The sequence below is a fragment of the Phalacrocorax carbo genome, chromosome Z, assembly GCF_963921805.1.
Source record: "Phalacrocorax carbo chromosome Z, bPhaCar2.1, whole genome shotgun sequence".
NCBI classification, from domain to species: domain Eukaryota; kingdom Metazoa; phylum Chordata; class Aves; order Suliformes; family Phalacrocoracidae; genus Phalacrocorax; species Phalacrocorax carbo.
This window is the reverse complement of record NC_087548.1, coordinates 74,025,897-74,045,097: the sequence shown is the minus strand read 5'-3', so window position 1 is coordinate 74,045,097 and position 19,201 is coordinate 74,025,897. Positions and strand designations below refer to the sequence as shown.

The window sequence follows — 19,201 nt, the reverse complement described above, 5'->3', positions numbered from 1 at the left end:
TTTAAAATATGCCCCAGCAGCAGAATGAACTTGAAAAATTAGTTGCTAACTGCATTTTTACCTGAAGATCAAACCTGGACTAATCCAGCACATCCTTTTAAGATTACTGGCAATTATTTTGTCTTTTCCCTTGAGTGGAGTTCCATTTCCCTACACTCGGGCTTTGCCATCAGCTCCTAAAGGGTAGGTCAGTATTTTTGTTGCAAGGCATTACAAAAGGAGTGCAGTGTTGCCTCTGTATGGGTACTAAACAGGGTGCAACTTTATTTACAGTGTAAAGTGCATCACACAGAAGTTGTTTAAAACACACAACAAGCAGTGACATAAATGACAATACAGTACCGGGTAGGGAGGGAAAAGTGTTCCAGCAAGTATCAAAACATCATCAACAGCACTAATATAACAGCCTCTAGTTTCAGCTACTCTGCCTTACCACCACATTTCCTTATGAAACGTGTTGACAGGGTTGATCCCAGGACTCCATGTACTTGTCACTAGTGTGAAGCTGGAGTGCTAAAAGCCATCCCACAGCCCTAAAGGCTCCAGCAACATCCTGCCAGCTCTAAGCACTGTCCTCACCACTGCTGTTCTGCCCTGGAGATCACCAGGGCAGAGGCAGGGCACACACCAGAGAAGCACACTGGAAAAGGGACCAAAACATGAGAGTGACATATAAATAAAGATCTGCTTTTCCCACCCATGCACTCTTTCCCTTGAGAAGTCCTGTGTTGCTCACTGCAGCTTCCATTCATATGCTGTTAAGGCAGCAAGGAGGTCAAGGAACAAAGTGCCTACAAATGTGGTGACTATGGGTTGAAATGCAGACATTTACTGAACATTAACTTCAGTCAAAGCTGTAAACATCGATGGCTGTGGAGCTGGGAGACAGAAGATTGTTGCTACGTGCTAGCAGAGTCCAATAGAAAAAGAAGGTTGTGGGAGCTGAAACAACAACTCTTCAGCTGGTTGCAGCTCCCACTGGGAAGGAATCTACATTCACATTAATCTGATCCCCTAGTGACTCCTATTATTAACCTATCTGTTTTTCTTTTAATTGGCTGAAAGCTCTTACTGGCTCACAATTTTGCTTGTTTCTTTCTTCCCCATTTCTGGTCTTGGGCTAACAGCCATCAGTTATGTGTCAGCATTTACTAGTGCCCTTTTATTGTAGCTGGGAGCTCATTTTGGTGTCATACCATTTTCCTGTGTCCAAGTTCATGCATTCATAAAAGGAAGTTACATCTATAAAGGGAGAGGGGCGGGGCAGGTTGTGCACACTCTTAATCTTGAGGGTAACTAAGCAGTTACCTAACTAATGGGAATCCTACAGAAGGTAAAAACTTATTTCTCCTTCTTCGTTCCCAGTGCTGACTGCAAGTCATGCTTCTCTATTATTACTGGGAAAAATGGAACTTCTGATCAATGACTCTCAGGTTCTCACTCTGACATCTTTCACAGATCAGACCTCTCACTAAATGACAATAATTACCAAATATTTGACCTCAAAAAATGCATGTGATTTCCACCTTGTAATTCCACCACCATGCTTAACCACAGGTACAACTTAGCATCATTAGAGCATGACTTAACGATGGCATTCAGGTGTGTGTTATCCTCAGATGCAATGGGATCAATAGTGTCAGAAAGAGAAGTCTGACAGCACATATGCTGTCAGTATTTCTCACTCAGTTGAGCATTTCTGCCTCTTGTGTACTCAAGAGAGGCCTTTTCCAGTTCTCTGAGGGTTCTGCATAACAAAAATACAACCTTTCTGTAAGCACATAGCAAAGTTTCACCTGTAAATATAACAGGTGCCTTCTCTCTCCATCTTAGGGGCAGTCAACCTTTGGGACCAAAACCCCATGTATCAAAAACATTCACCTAGCAGACAGCTGCTAGACATCTATTTCATAATTTACACAGGTAAGGGATGGTGGTTACAGGCAGGTGGTGACTCCCATGGCAAGTGGGAAGTGTAAGTTTCCGTGGTTCGTCTGCTTCCCACTGCTGAACCCTGGATTATCCAGCTTTAGAGCTATACCTGAACTGCCTGTAGCCAAAAAGCCTCAAAGGCTCCTGTTGGCTAGACTTGGTCCATCTTTCTCTGAATGACATGATGTTCTCTCATCTTTTTTACAGTTTTGAATATTTTACCAATAAATCCCAGGTAAAATTTTCACCGACGCCTTCCATTAAGCCACTCTCCAATGATGTTAATGTCACATAATATACATTACTGAATCTTCTTATGCCCACCAGAAACTGTTGTTACAGCATGGACTTTATCACGTGTACTTCTAATTTATGTCAACGTGAGTTTAGAAATAGGCCCAATGCAAAGTTTAGCGGCTCAGTTAGCCTTGTGTAACTATTCTTTACTGTTGAGTTGCCGGACAGCAGTATGCTTTGGCAGATGGTAAGCAGAATTGCCACATTCTGTTTAATCTCAGCTGGCAGTATAGTATGGTTTTATTAGCTTACTGTATGTAAGAAATGGGAGGGAATTCCTCTGTGGACAGTAGGAATCTTTACATTTGTATGTGTATGTGTGTATGGTGTCTTTGTAGCAGCATATATTTGATAATACTTTCGTAAATGAAAAATACAGAGGATTTCTTTAAAAATTGAAAGGTATAGTAAAAATGTATCACAAAATAAAACACGAAACAAGGGAGCTGGGTGGGGAGGGAAGCAATGGATTTGATTTACAATGCATTAGATTCCTAGACCTGGTGCCTAGGCTAAAGAAAGATATCTGAATGTAGATCTGCTGCTCTGCTGTTAAAAGGGATAGAATCCAGCCTTCCGTTTCCTGTGTCAAAAAACCCAAACAAAATAAAATCAGTGCTGTAATGAACATAGCAAACAAGATCAACAGTGAGGCACAAGAAGATGGTGTCTTACGTATACCAGGGATTAAAGTGCCACAGCTCAAGATAGCATGTTGAGAGGGGAAGAGGGTGGGCATGGGGAATAGAGATAGCTGGCTTTTAGTGTAAGTGATGACTCATCAGAGAGTGGTTTGGAGTTAATCTCGACCTGGATGCTGATAAACATTTTTGGCCCTTTCAGCTTCCCCTTATAAAGCACACTTAGTTAACCTGCAACAGCCATTCTTTGCTATCATGGCAATTACTCCTGTTTTGCCTGTATTGTTTTTGAGTCCTCAGAAAAGTATCGTACCCCAAAAAGAGCCACCAGTGCCTGAGGCCAAAGCTTAACAAAATACAAAACAGATCTCAGCGCTTGTTTTGGTCCTCTCCCCTCCATACCCACCCCCCACCCCCACCCCCACCCCCCCGGGTTCTGTGTGAGAAAATTTCTCTCAAACAGTTCTTGAAGGGATGAGCTGCCAGACCGCAAGCCTGCAGGGCTAACGATCCACCTTTTCTTGGAGTCCACAATGCTGCACAGGGCTGTGGGCTTGGACAAAAAAAACCTCCCAAACCAATAAGAGTTCAGTTTGGTAATAGCCTGAAACTTTGCTTTGCCTCAGAGATAAACTCCATAATTTGGATTTGGGCTTCTCTGCTTCACATCCTAAGAAATCCTATCAGACTTTAGATATGTAGGTTTTGGTCTAAAGCTGGATACTGTTTGTTGGCAATACATTTAGGCATATGTAATCACAGCTGACAAATGAAAACTATTCATTTTGGACAATGGAATTTCTCAAACAAGCATCTTTCTGTAGCTTTAAGACAAATAGTCTATCAGAGAGACAGGGAGGAATGTCTATCACTACTGGTCCAGAAAGAAGAACAGAAAAAGTGTACAACATCACAGGCTTTGCCTGTATGCCGGACAAAAATATTAACATTCAACTGTATTTTATTTAGCTCTCCAGGATAATAACCAATGTGTTCAGTAAGAGCCTGTGTGAGTTGAGGTGTAAGTATTTCTGCTGGCATGTGTTTCATGGCCCTCATTAATATTCCATGCAGGGAGCAGGAGAACTCATGATGCATGTTTTTTTATTGTATCTGATTCCTGACCACAACATCATTACCATTCCACCTGCCTTCCCTCTTCAGGGATGTAAATGGCTCTTAATGGCAGCATGAAATAAAGCAGCTTTTCATAGAAAAAACTAAGTCCTATTCAGACAGCCCTCAAAACTTCACAAGTTAACTTTAAAAACCAAAGCTACAATTAAGACTTATAAATGCTGCCTTCCATGGTGATGGAGCTCCCTCATTTGAAAACTTAGCCTGCTATTGGCTCCATTAGACATGAATCATCAAACCAAAACGCAATCATTGGTAAAATTCTCTAAAAGAGAGCAGATGTGTACCAGATCTAAGCTCAGTCCCTGGTACTCTTGATACAGGGACTGCACTGCCAGGTGATTTGACCTGGGACTTGACTCAGAGGCACTGTGTTGTACTCTTTAAATGATTACACCACTCAATACTAGGTGTAAGAAGCGCTATTATTTATAACATCTGTTGCATGATCCTAGTCTTGAACCTGGACCCAGCTGAGGTATATACAGTTCAAAATGAACACTTGTACACAGTAAGCCACCCAAATTTCCTGAAGAACTTTCTGTATAACATTACAACCAATATTTCCACTTACACCATTAAAAAATAAGGCTAAACCTGGCAGGTTTACATGCTTACATGTAAATGTACTATTTCCTGAGTTTTCCAGAAGTTTGACAATCATTTTGCTGAGTACTCTCTAAGGTCTTTCCAGATTGCCCATAAATCATGAGCCATCCAGTGACCTTTGATGTGCAGAATTAATGATGTGCAAAATTAATTGCACATTCTTCACATTTAAAGTTCAGTAGGGTGTGATTTAGCCTATGCTTACCTAGAGCAGTCATGTCCAGTCCATGATGAGGAACAATAGCACCGATTTGGTCGTATGCACTTCCCTCCATTTAAGCAAGGCAACTGGCAAACAGCTGCATACAAATACACACAGAATTGCATTAATGAGCATGCCCACAACAAGCTGATTAAGGAACAGGGCACTGAAAATCCAGCCTGCATTATTCTGTTAAGAACAAACCACTCGCAAAACCACAACATTAAACATCAGCCGTGAGTCTGTTGTAAAAGATGGTTTGCTCTGCAAAGGGCAGCCTCACACCTCTGCTGAATGTGATTTGACCCTCTCTACTACTTTTGCTGTCTGCTGCAGTGTATGAGCTGCATGAAACCGCCAGTGTATTATTTTGCAGTACCTTAAAAATTCTGTTCCTTTTGCCTCAAGTTGAGGCAAAAAAGGAATGCAAGTGGAAGCAGCAGGAGGAGCTAGAAGAGAAGAGTCAAGATCAACAGGAGAATAGGCCTTATTTCTAGGAAGCAAATGTGCTTATTTATTTGAAAGGATTGTGACGGTTAAACATTAGCCAGTACAAGCAGACAAGAGACGTGGTAAAGAGTATAGAAAGAGGCAGCATAAACAGAAAGTCAAAGGTTAGAAAGCCATTTACAGATCAACAGTAGGCAAGGAGTAAGACTTCACACAGTGGCAGGAAAGAAAGCAGAGAATGTCAGTAAGTTCCTGAAAGGTGCTGGATAGCCATAAGAGGTGTGACTAGGTGGTACAGGGCAGCTGAATTATAGAACAAACACTAGCCTGCCTGATAGGGTTGTGCTGGGCCAGCTGTGAAATGGCTGTACCTGCTTTTGTGTGACAGCCTAACCCAAGGATATCGAATAACCAAACAAAAGTCAAAGCTTCAAGTCTTCCTACCAATTTTGAGACTGGAAGATAAAACACCATACAATTTACAGAACAGATTTAGAGACTCACTTAATGAGGTCCTTCAAGTGCAGACATTTATATTGCAGAAAAGCTAAAATACATGAAGTCTTTTAAACAGATAATACCATATCTAGAGGACAGACCTAAACATACTAGTGAGGACAGATGATGGGTAATATTTTTGTAAGGAATATGCATCCGGAAACACTGATTAAAATGGAATTACAGGAAATGGAAATGAGTAATCACAGGCATGCGAAAGGACATGGTAATACACTACTCCAATTCCTCTGGGCCAAAACCAAACAAACAATAGCAGGAGGTTATAGAAATGGACCATCCCTGTGCAATTAAGTGCACCAAGTTTGTCATATTTAAAATGACTTCTGATTCTGGAATGAAGTGTATGAATGAAACATCTTTAGCATGAATGAAGCATATGAATGAAACACTTTATGCACATAATTATTCCTGGCATCTAGCAGTTAATCCAACTGTTTCCCATTTCACTTTGCTCTGTCATGGCAAAAGGTCAAGACCAGTAAGTAAAATAAAAAGTGGTTTAATAACTTCATAAGCCGTGGTTATGAGCTTTTATGAATGGGCTTTGGCAGAGATACAGTTGCTCACTAGAATTTTTTCTTCAGATACCGAAAAGCAAATAAGCCTGAACAGATTTGAGTTGCTGGTCCAAAAGTGAAAAAGCCATCTATCCTTCTCAACCACCTATGCTGTTACAGCTGCAAAGTTTATGAAATATGAGATGAAATGATACATTATGTGCTAGAAAAGTGTCCCTTCAAAAGACAGTAGTTCTGAGTTAAAATGTTCATTCTGGAATATCAGTTTGTGGAAGGATGGTTGGGTTTGCAGTGTATCACAGAGCTTATTCCCCAGACTCACTATTCTTATCAGTTGAACAAATAATATGAACATTCATTAACAAAAGTGTGAATTCCTCCTCCAGTTCACCCAATCAGCCACTCCAAAGTCTTGCAGGAAGGCAAAACCAGGCTTTCATGTTAAGGCCCTGTTAACAATCAGTTAAGGTGCACCTGGGTAATAAAAATACAGTGAACAGACTGTAAATTAATTTAGCAAAATAGTTAACATTTATTAGTGATTGAGATTTAATAATGATTGAAAGACATTTCAATGATCACTCAGTTGCTATGAGTTTTACTGGCTATTTCCACAGACACAAGGCTTTAAAAACTGACATTTGTTTAGCCTTGATGTGGAACATTCCACCCGAAACTTGGGTTCAAATATTATTCCTAACTGCGAATTAGTCTCATCTGACACAAGCTGATTTGCCAGGACACAGGCCTGCAGCCTAGAGTCACTCCCCTCACTATTCTGGTGTGCTAAATGCCCTACAGTCTTGGTTAGGTGCAAGTAAGAGATCTAGTAAAATGCAATGCACGTTAAGTTTGTTCAGAGAACTTAGATGATACCTATGTATCATCTTTATATGATATCATACTATATCTGTATATACCAATATACATGATATAGTATATAGAGTATATATAGGGTATACTATATAGGGTGCACTATATACCATGTACCCATTAAAATCAACCATCCTTAAACAAATCCTTGCTTTGCTCTGCCTTCTTGCCTAGCGCAGAACTCAGGCAGTAAGTGGGAATCGCCCAAACCAGACAGCTATGTGGTGAAAAACCTCTGTAGTACTTGCAGCTTATTTGTGAGTTTAATGGTGACCTGCATGTGCTGAAGATAAAAATGAAATTCTAACTGTTCTTGGAATGGGCACTCTAATTTTATTCTTCTCTTTGGAAATCCTCTCTCCTCTGCACTGTTTTTTGCATAGAGCACTCTTGTGAATGCTGTCTGTCCTCTCCAGGAGCAAAATTTCTGAGGATTTTAAAGACTCATCAGGGTCTACTCTGAAAATAGTTTGCACTTGGGGACAGCAAATCCTCCAGGAATATTATTGCAGATCTGTGTTTTCCTGTGAGAAGCTTAATAGTTCCACAGAGTTGTTACTGAACTATGCTAGTTATTGACAGTAGAGTCAAAAGAACCAAGAAAAAAATGCAGGTGAAAGGAGTTTTACCCATATGGCAGCGTGATCCAGTCCATCCAGGGGGGCAGTCACACTGGTAAGGGGCCACACAGCGACCTCCATTGAGACATGGCAGAATGCATATTGCTAAGGAGATGAGAAGAGAACTAGTGAAAAGAAATCCCATGAAAGCAAAGAATAAAATGTGAAAGAAAAGAACTTAGGTTTAATTAGAAACTCCACCACCCCTCAAAGTGTTTGCATGCAGTATCAACAGAGTTGAGTAGTATCTACCCATGAGCCGGAAACACAACTGGCATGGCAGCCAGAAAGGAGAAGGAATGATGACAAACACATGGACAGACTGGAGCAATTGCTAGATTGCTGGAGCAATTGCAGATGCCTGTAGGCTGTCTGCTCACTGGAAATGAGTAGGGCTGTTTGCTTGTTTCTCACGTGTGAAGTAGACATTGCCCACTTCCGTGATGGTGGCTAACAAAATCAGTTCATGCTTTAATTACAAACAACTGGATTGTTTGTGGGTTACCTGGGGTCCCACAATGTAACATTCAAACCAAGCTAATCTATGCATTGCCCATAGAAAAGCACTTGGTCTGGGCCAGTGAAAACATGCTGAAACAGGTGACACCAGAAGCCCCCCATGGAAAGACAGCTTTGACGCAATGAATTTGGGTGCAATGGGTTGACTGTGGCTGGAAGCTTTGGGACAGAAACAAAGCAGACACCAAGTAGCTGATGTCCTCTGGACTGAGCACCAATCAACCTATGCTGCTCCTGTGAGCAGATCTGCAAAACTGTCCAGTGTGCACACTGTTCGTGACTTAAGTACCCTCACAAAACTCCCACCTCCACTACACTGAATGAAGTACTTCTCTGAACATGCTCTAATATGAGCAAGGGTTGACATGGGTCTCACATTTGGACCCTTGAGTGGTACTTCCAGTGGAGTTTTATACGGGGAGGGTGGATGGGGGCTGCAAAGGACTGAGGCAGAGATTCTTAGTCTTCTGCTGCACAGCAGAGGTCAAGCTGAGCAAGTGCAGTCAGCCTGGACAAGAAAAGAGTAGTGAACTTCCATGGATTTCACAGGACTAACCCTTATCACCAAGAATTACTTGTCCATATAATTAAAGTAGTAGTGCTCTGCATGTTTTTTAGAGTGGTCAGGCCTCTCTCAGGAAGATGAATCTGTCTTGTTATTTGTGCAATGTACTGTGAACTACAAGGTGACTGAATTTTGTCAGGGCTGTGGCCTCACCTGTGGCCCGATCCTGACAGATCAGTGCTCAACTGTAGCACTCAAAAATCCCTTTGACTTCCAGAACAGGCCCTCAACTCCAAAGACTAAACCTATCTTTTTTTCTTTTCTGTTCACTGGTGCACCTTGCTTGACAAGCAACACTGCAAAACTGAGATGGCAGATGGCACTAACGAATTTGGCACTACCTGTGCCAAAGTAAAAAAAAAAAAAAAAGGGAAAGAAAGAGAGCTAGTGCCTATATCCCCATGAAGTGTGATCTGGCTACTCAGCTGCCTGTTCATTTTTCCCTTACAGAAAAACGAGTCTGAGCTGGGATGACAAATCAAAACAACTAGGGGCATAAAAATGGTCTTCTGGTCCTGAAAAATGGATTAAATATCATTACTAATGGTAAGGTAAGGAAATCAATTGTGGTATACCAAACACAATTCTGCCAGACACAGGGCTCAGTCCTCTTCTGCTGAAACTGGGAAACATACAGGGCTGAGTTTGCATGTCTGGCTATGGTGGTACTGACAGACATAGGGTCAGCAAAAGAGGGGCTGCGTGAATGCACCACATAGTTGGAGCTTCTGTAAATGCAGAAGGACAAAACTTCAGAACTTGCTGAACCTCTTCTCATTCTATGTCTACAGCTAATTTGTGCCATGTGGAACTGACAATCCCACAGAGAAGACTTGAAAGCTGCAGAGGCAGATTCAGAGGACCATTTTAAGGTGTGACACATCTACCTAGCAAAATGCTTGCACCACATTCCTCTTCATGAACTACAGGAAGTGGTGACACATCTTTTTGTAGGTCTCCATGTACACTCAGAGCCAGGGACAGTGACACCACCTAAGCTGCAGGTGTTCTTGGACATGCTAAAGCTTTACATCAGGGCCATACTGAGTACTAAATACAGTAAGGGTACTTTCCTTTCTATCCACAGAAACCCATGCCTAACTATGTGTACAGTAACCAGGCTTTTATGCAGCATCTCCACCAGCATGAAAGGGTTAGGACTCCCAAATTCCTTGGGCTAAGATCATCATGAAGAAAATGGGAAACATGGCACAAACTGGCATCCCCAACATCATCCAGGGAATCTCTGACAGACCCAGGAGTCAGATTTGGCTCTTTTCAACCAGAACAGATCTAGTTCTCTAACTATTCAGAGACCCAGGCCAGGAAAAGCCAGCCCAGAATTTGTGGTGTACAGGTACACAGGTCAGAAAGGACAGCATGGAATAGATGACAGAGTTGCATTATTTGAGCATGAGCTGATCAGGTTCATAATCACAGACTGTTAAAAAAAGAAGCCAAGAAACAAATGTAGCCACCAGCAGACACTCACATATCATCTCTTCTAACCCCTGTGCTTTCCCCAAAACTATGTATTGCTATTAGAAACAGACTTTGGAGAACTAAAGCAGGCCGTCCTTCAACTGTAGTGTGAGAGTACCCACAAACAAAACCACATCAGTTAAAAATGTGCTTGTTTTGGTTTGGAGATGTCAGGGGATTGTCATGTGCTAGAAAAACGCAATCACTTGGTCCTAATTCATCAATCAGAATATAGTAATGATTTTTATGTTATTGGCTTTTACGCCTTTAATCTTCCCACCTGGTTCACTGAAGTAAATTCACTTGTCTTAGCTACAACATCATTAAAATTACACTTAGGGATGATATACATACGTTCTTCACAGAGACGACCCATCCAGCCATCCGGACATGAGCAGGCATTTGGTCGCTCACAGATGCCACCATTCTGACACGGGAACCGACAGACCGCTGAGAACAATACAATTTCATGACAAACTCAAGACAGTTAATTAGAAGCTTAGTAACTCAACATTTTGCACAGATCTTTGCAGTTGTAAAGTTTAGAGTAGAACGAACAAATACAGTGAAATTCAGAAACATAACTAGATTTTGATTTCAAGGGCTACATTGTTTTCTGGCTCTGTGTGCTGTGTGTCTGTCTAGGTACTGTAAGCAAGAGCATGGGAACTGTTCAGACAATCAAAAATTGTCCAAGGTGAGAATGAAAACTTAGAAATTTTCCATGTAGTTGGGCTAACAATTTGGGCAATGCTTCAAGGATGATGCTATGCTTTACCTGCCTTCCCCCACTTATTTTTGTAAAAAATAAAAAAAACCCACTCCAAACAAAAACTATTACACCCTTCCCCCCACCCCCCCCCATTACCTCTAAAAGAAAATCAAGCTTTCTTCTAACCTTGGTATGAAACACCAAGATAATGCTTTCAAAAGGATTTGTCAAAAGTAAAATTAAATGCTGTGGTAGAACAAGCAATTTTCATTGCACTGTCATCCAGCATAATAAGGAGTGACCAACAAGGGTGCAGCAGTGGCACAGTGAAGTGTTTCTCTGTGGAACCCAAAGTGTGATTACAAACCTCACTTAGCATTCATGCTGACTGGTGCTCCTTAGCTCGCACACCTGTTAGTAAGCACCTGATCATAAAAATGAGTGATCTGAAGCGGGCTGTATCATGCTAACACAATACGTTGCCTGGACTGGACAGGCTTTGGACTTCATCATTCATTCTATGACATGGCAACATATCTTGGCTAATACATCCATGGAAACCAGGACTACTTCACAAAATTGGGTGCCAAGCTAAGTCCAAATACATTAGACTTAAAGATCATTGGAGGAAGTAAAATCCTTGTCATGTTGGTGTACGTACTATATACAGAAGATCAAAAACTGTGGCTTCAAGATGATACTACAGAACAAATAAGTAATCAGACTAACTTCTAATTAGTGGTAGTTATGAACACAGAGTAACCTCAGAAAACTCAGTCTGAACTGTTAATTGCATCCTATCTTTAATTAGTTGCTAGGTGAACAATATAGGAGTTTAGGCTCTGAGTGTTTCAGATATTGTTCAATGTTAGTATTAAATACAAACAGTGGTTTAGCACACTGAAACACTGTTCAGACCTGAGCTCCACATTGGAAAGAATGCAAATCTTCCTCTGATAGAGCCAAACTTGAGTCACTCTTGCAGCTAAGGCATGCCAAGCTGCAAGCTACAGCCTGCAGTCTGTTGAAATGAGGCCAGAGCTTTTGTCATTTTATTTTTCAATCTCAGGAGCCTTTCCATCACATGTCAGCTGATGATGAGAATGGGAAGAGACTTTAGGCCCTGGCAGATTCACAGAAGTTGCAATATTTCTAACAGGTACTTCAAACAATTTTTGTTGTAAAGATATCTATGACTATGCAGACAGCTTGTCTCTGGGTGTTGATTAAAGCAGAATACTGTGCCAACCAGATTTCCTTTGTACGATAAAAAATTATGAAAGTTGAATCAAAAACCATTTACATCTTTTTGTGATCCGCATGACTTAAATGATGTCCCATGAATGTATAATGGGATGGGAGGTAAAAGGTTTGTATATAAATGATATCCCATGTTAAATTCAAAACTCATGAAAAATGGTCTCTGAAATGTATTTTCTCTCTCCCTGTCAATGGAGAAGATGTGGATATTTCATGAGTTGCAGAAATTGCTTTGGATGGCAACTCCATCCTGCTCAGCCATCTAGGATCTTAGGAAGACATAGGCTTTTCCTGGATTTCTCCCCAGGCCCTGGATGTGAAACTGAATGAGTAAGACAGTATCAACCCTAGGTGTGCACTTGTTATACACCAATTTAGGCAGGCAGAGACTCTGTGTCTGTAGCTGTGGGGACTATTCTTCACTTGACATACAAGATTAAAGAAAGGCTTGGGGCAGGAAGTTAAGCTGGGATCTCATTCTTTTTTTTTTTTGCTTTTGTAAAAGCAAGCAGGGCAAATGCAGTCCTGATGTACTGGGGAGAGAATGGGAATCATTAACTGTGACTTCAGTTGGTAGTACAGATCTCACATCCATGGCATCAATCTTAATCCTTGAGATCCCCTTGTAAAAGACGGGTAAGAGTCAGAAAAAGTAATTTCTGATATCTGTTGCCAGCTTTGCCAAAAAGCTTTCCTGTGAAATGTGAACATTTCCTCCATTCCTAGGCTGTTCTCTCATAATGTTCTTCTTTGCTGATGGGGTATGAACTTTTTCGTCAGCAGCTCCACACTGACCACTCCCAGTCAGCAAGATGTGGGCAGAGGGCGAATAGACAACATAGATTTTAAAACATTTCAGGAAGGAAAAAACTGGAATCAGACAGGCTGTGTGCATCTGTGCAGGCTGCCGAGTACTGCAGGTGTTTACCATCGGCAGATCCAGGCTAATACTTCTCACCCCTGAAACTCAGATCAGCATCTGGCCTGCAACCTCTAACCAGCAGTGATTCAGGCAAGTGCAGCTGTGGTGAGAGCTCTCCCAAAGAAGTTAACGAAGTCTGCTTTTTAATTACAATATTTATGTTAACTAACCTGTTCAACCGGGCCAGAACGTTTCAAACAGGCTTAGGACCCATTAATAATCAACTCAAGAGCCAAAAACTAGAAATGCAGCATGAGTCATTACAGAAAGTGCTTTCATGTTGCTTCTGATGTAGACCACAAAGGCTTGGGTCCTGTAGGCCTTTTGTCAGGCAAATCCCTCAAATGAATTATAAAGCAGTTTTGAAAAATTATTTTGACATGTGTCATGAAAACATAGGTCGGTCCTCCCAGAAACATCTTTGGTCCTTTTTAGTTCCCCTTTTAGGTGAAAAGAGGTGGGGGGAAATTGTTATTCCTCTCCCTTAATACACTAAAAGGCAGGTTATTCTGATTTGTTCTCCTGCACTACACCCTCACCAGCTGTCCACCTCATTACTTCGCCCTTTCAAATACTTTTTGCTAATACTTATTCCTCTGAACAGCCCCAGTAGACTCCATGGTGTTGCAACCAGGACAGGTGTTTGACAGTGCTTTGCAGATCAGCCCTTCCTCGATGCTAGTAACCAGTGGCATGAACCTCTCTTAGCAGAAAACAACTGCCCTTGGCATAAAGTAGGGTTCTGTGTAAATAATAAATATTAAAAAAGAATAAAAAGTAAAGCTAGCGATATTATAGGGGCAGGTGAAGAATCTAAAGTGTTACAATCTGAAGAAACAATATCCAAATAATTTTGCTAATGCGTTCTAGCTTAGGTAGAGTAGCTATTATGCAGAGATCCATTGAATTCTGTAGCCACCACAGTTCAGAAAGAAATGAGGAGATAACTAGCCAACTTAGCAGAAGGGGCTCAGTGCTTTGGGAGTGTAAATTTCTAACAGGACTTTTGGATACCATTTGACATTTGAAGTAACTCACATGTTTTTACTGTAAATCTTGGCTACTTGGCTACTTAACACGTGATTCTTCACGACAATGGCAAGCCATGGTCATATAACCGGGAGAAACCTGCTTTTCAGGAGCAACTTCTCTATTCTTGAAATATTCAGGAGTTACAAGTCCACAGCTTTGGCTCTGGGTCTCCTCAAAATCATCTACTGATCTGTTGTTTTTAGGCAATGCAGTTATAATTACCAATTACAGAATTTTAATAGAGTGCCTGTTTTCATAGAGTAGGGCAACTCAGCTCGCCTAGGTCCTAACATTCATTACAGTTTGCTGTCAGAATTTATATAAAAAAAACTGACAAGGGGACCCTGATTAGTCAGGCTTAGCACAGTATGGAATCCTCCATCTCCAAAGGGCTTCTGACCTAAAGAGAAAATCACCAAGGAGGAATCAAGTATTGTTGCTTCTATTTTGACAGGGATTGCTACGACTTGTAGGAGGAGAGGCAGACTGACAAGCTTGATGATGGCTCCAATGTTCCCACATGAGCGTTCTGGCACCTCTGCTCTTCTGTGGGAGTTCTCATGCTTAGGGAATGGGGCTGCTTGTGACTGGTCACTGATGTTCCCTAAGGTGTTTTGCTTTTAATACTCACACTTCTAAACAAAATACCCACGGTTCAGTTTGTAGCACGTTTGCTGTTAAACCACCTGAGATAAGACTTCAGGGTGCAGCTAACTCACTGCTCCATAGCTACTGGGCAGCAGGCTTCTAATACAGAAATGGCAGATGGCAAGGTCTCTTCAATTAAAGCCCTGTGACCCTGGTACCCTTTTGCTCCACCTCATCCTTGGTTTTAAGTTAGTGTTTGAAGATGCTTATATATATTTTTAACTGTTTAGTTTATCATTTTTTCTATGTTCTGTGTTGGTTTCCCCCGTTTTCTGTTCAAAACTTTTTATTTATTTGAATCTTCTGTGTGGAAGGGATATTTCTGTAATTTAAATAAGTTAATTTTTTAGCTCAATGAACCAAGGAATGACATTTTCCTGATTGTATGCCAAGGGTGGAAAGGCGATACTTTGTTATTTTGTTAAAACCATGAATTTTCTGCAGTACACAGTGTGTATTATCTAGTGAGCTGTGTCAACCTATCTTTAAGTATTTTATTTCAAAACAATTTTCAGGAGCTGCCAAGGTCTAAACGCAGCGAGAGACCAAGCACTCATTGGAACTCCTAGTTTTGTTTTCTGCAGTGCTTGATCTTTGACTGTGAAAAATTGACTGACAGTGCTTATCTGAAGCAGCTCAGCTTGTCAGAAAGGTGACTGGTTCTGTCACTTTCTCACAAAAGATGTGAGGAGAGACGATCTTGGATGTGGGATACAACATTGTAGCAAAAGAAACTGTAAGATTAGGAAGAACTAAAGAGAAAAATTGAGGAAGCCCTCTCTTTCACTTGAAAGTAAAGCAACACCCCGCACTTCAAATTCCCTGGGTGAAACCATGAGTGCACTGAAACTAGCAAAAATTTCACTTTTATTTTTATTGCAGCTAGGATGACACCGCTGTGCTTACAGTAAGTTAAGATTTGCTTCCATTCATAAAAAAGACTTACCTTTGCAGGTGGGTGGTGTTGTCCATGTTCCATTTTCTAAGCAAATGCTCCGCAGGGGCCCCTCCAGCATGTACCCACTGTAGCATGAATAGGTGATCATGTCTCCATACTGATAGAAGCTACCACGAATCAGAGCATTCTCTGTGTGAGCTGGGGGGCCACAAGATATCTCTAAACAAAAGAAATCACCCAGAGGTTGGTGAGCTGCAATGCCTACCTGATAGAGTTTCTAATCCAAGACACAGCACTTTGCACAAAGAACCTGGGAGGTGCCAGAGAGACACCTCTGATGGGAAACCAGTAAGTAGGACTTTTTCATGGTGCAGACATTAACAGGGAGAACCTGTATGTACACCCAGGAGCAGGGAGATGGCCAGGAAGAGTGGTTTTAGGTAACGCAACACTGGCTATATCCACCATATAGACCAGAAACTTTCAGAGGGTCCCAGGATATACATGAGACTGGGTTTGTAGAGTGAGGTGATGTCATCGTCTGAACTAAACAATATGGCTTGCAAGAAGCCAAAATGCTTTTAGACATGGCTGCAAAAGGACACTATGCCTTCTGTCAGTATCAATAAACATAGTAAAAGGCAGCACCTTTCCCTACAACCCTCATCTCACCACCCATAATGTCACAGGAATCATTCTCAAGATATTTAGGGTATCCAACAACCAATCCCAGCTCCAGTGCTTGCAAACAGTAAATTGAGAAGAAAATGACAGTGGAGCCCAGTAGATAGTAGGACAAATGTTCCTGGGGCATCAACCCACACAGACATATTCTGGATCCTTTTAAAGAAACAACTCTGTTAGAAAGAAAGACAGAATAAGAAATAGCTCTTCTCTAGAGCTTCTTAGGTTGCCTTTATGTGCCTGCATGTCTTGGAGTGACTCACCTCTTCAAAAGGCAATAGCAGACAAAAGCTCTCTTCTTCCAGAATAACTACATCTAGGTGGAGGGTTCTGCTGACATATCTGTGCTGTCATGCTCCTGTGTGATACAGCTGTGGTCACCAGCCCTCTGGAAAGTACCAAGCCTCTGCAGAACTGTACCTTATGTACTTACTTTCACACTTAGCTGTTGCTGGAGTCCAAGTCTCATCAGCGTTACAGGTGATCACAGACTGCCCTCTCAGCTGGTAGCCTTCCCTGCACCGGATGGATACGTTCTGACCAACATAAAAATCCACCTCGGACAGAAGGGCATTCTCTGGGATTATGAAAGGCACAGGACAAGGGTTTGCTGTTTAAAGAAAAAGTGTGAGGAAAAGGAGAAGGGAGGAAAAAGCGATGGAAAGAAGGAAAAGAATACTTTAGAATAGTTTCTGCAAATTTCAGAATCAAATAATATGAAAAGCAATAGAAATGGATGCTACATACAATCCAATTTGAAATAGATGTAAAGTTATACGATTTGGTTCATAAAATAATAATAAAATGTTTGATTCTCTGCTGTCACATGGCTTGCTACCATACCCTACTGATGACAGTAGAAGACACACTAAGGACTGAAGTGGAGAATATCCTACTTGTTACTTTCAAACCATTCTCTCTTGTGCTTCCTGTTTATCACAACCTTACTGTAAAAAAGGGCCAGACCTATCCTGCTCCTTGTTCTAAGAGGCTGGACAGATAAAGGATGGCAAAAATCTAGGTGTTTGAGAAAAGACTTACAATGACATTTATTAGAGTTTAGAATTTCTCTGATAATCTTATTTATTGCTGGATGGCGGTTTCATGTCCTGCCTGGGTCCCTGTTACTGTGTTTAACTGCTATGATGGTGAACAATTTATTAAAATATTTGATAGGAATTTCGTTTGTTGCAACTTGTGTCCATTGCCTCTCATCCTACCACTGAGCACTGAGCACTCTGAGAACAGTCTGGCTTTTTTTTCTTTATACCCTCCCAATAGTCAATTGTAGACAACAATAGGGTCACCCTTTTGCCTTCTCCTTTTCTCTCACCTGCTCCTCATGTATCAAGTGGTTGACTACATTTGACTCCATTTTATGTCAGCTTTCCAACTAAAGGGAGCTATGCAGAACACAGCTTGGTTTTTTACTGTCACAAAACTATACTCACACACATAAATGCTTTAACATGTCTCAGTAACTGCTCCCTTTGTTCCTCTGCAAAAATGGGATGCACACCAACAAATATTCCAGTGTCGGGCAAACCAATTTTTTAAAGTACAAGTGACAAATTCTCCTCATCGCCAGTCCAGGAGAAAATTACAGTACACTTCCACACAGATGTGCAGAAGTTGCTCTTGTTTACTGTCAGTTTAAATGAAGAGCAGCCTAGTCTTTAGCGCTTACACATTGAGACCACTTTTTCATTTCAAAGCAAACACACACGTTTACAGAGAGGCAGGGGATTACTCCATCTTCCATCTCTTGTGCACTCTGCTGCAGGTTCCCCTTCCAAGCTGTATCCCTTCTCACAGAAATATGCTATTGTACTGCCAACTGTATTGTTTTCATAAATTGCCTTCCCATTCAGCAAGGAAACTGGAACTTTGCATCTGGTCTCTGCAAAGGAAGAGCTCTCATTAATTCAGCTGATATTAGATCTGGACTTCCAACAATTCCTGAATTACTCTCACAATGTTTAAAAGCAGCAGCCACAGACTAATAAATCATCAAGATAATTGAGGGCTAGTTCAGTAGTCTTGGAAAGGAAATGTAGCCAAACTAGGGAAGGAGCTCCTCCCAGTGATGGAGAAAAGCCACAGCCACATGTTTTTCAGGTCAGCAAACTGTGGCAGTGCTTGGGAGGAGAGGACACATTTACTGACTTCATATTGGGGTTGGTGGGGCAAAACATGGAAATCATTCTTTCTTGCCACTGAGTCATACCCTGGAAACTTGCAGCCCTTTGTGCCTTCCTTTTCAACTGAAAAGAAATACCAGATGAGATGTGGGGTGGGTTTAGTGCAAGCTGCTGACGCTTAGATTGGTCCCCTCAAGATTTTCAGCTGTGTTACTGAAGCCAGCAGGCAGACAGTCCAAGCTGGGTTACCAGTGCTACACAAGAGACACTGTTCTGTATCCCATTTTCAGTTTGATTTTCCTAGCTGGTCTGTGTAATGGGATGAATGAAGGTTAAACTATCAGACGGATACAAGGCTGCCAGGCAAATGGAAGTCAGGACTTGGTGAAGTGGCTGGGCTCAGCCTTGTTCAAGATGGTATTCTTGACATCTGTGCAGCACTACTAGTGTGTGACTTTTCTTAGGTGACTGGCTAGGTACTAGAGACCTCGTCTTTGATGTGGATGTCCCCTATCAACTTCCCAGGCTACTATAAGGTCT

The 19,201-nt window shown here is 41.5% G+C and overlaps 1 protein-coding gene across 1 annotated transcript in view; it reads right to left on the bottom strand.

The window, feature by feature from the left end:
- Positions 1 to 238: 238 nt before the first annotated feature.
- The window catches only part of SVEP1 (sushi, von Willebrand factor type A, EGF and pentraxin domain containing 1), a 131,095-nt gene continuing 112,132 nt past the window's right edge, over positions 239 to 19,201 (bottom strand). Inside the window, exons 44-50 of the mRNA XM_064439582.1 lie at positions 18,247 to 18,420; positions 16,954 to 17,130; positions 15,885 to 16,055; positions 10,719 to 10,814; positions 7,808 to 7,903; positions 4,822 to 4,915; positions 239 to 2,812 (exon numbers count right to left, since the gene is read on the bottom strand). Coding sequence (XP_064295652.1) covers positions 2,782 to 2,812; positions 4,822 to 4,915; positions 7,808 to 7,903; positions 10,719 to 10,814; positions 15,885 to 16,055; positions 16,954 to 17,130; positions 18,247 to 18,420 — 839 coding nt within the window. The 3' untranslated portion in view covers positions 239 to 2,781. The remainder of the gene's footprint in view (positions 2,813 to 4,821; positions 4,916 to 7,807; positions 7,904 to 10,718; positions 10,815 to 15,884; positions 16,056 to 16,953; positions 17,131 to 18,246; positions 18,421 to 19,201) is intronic.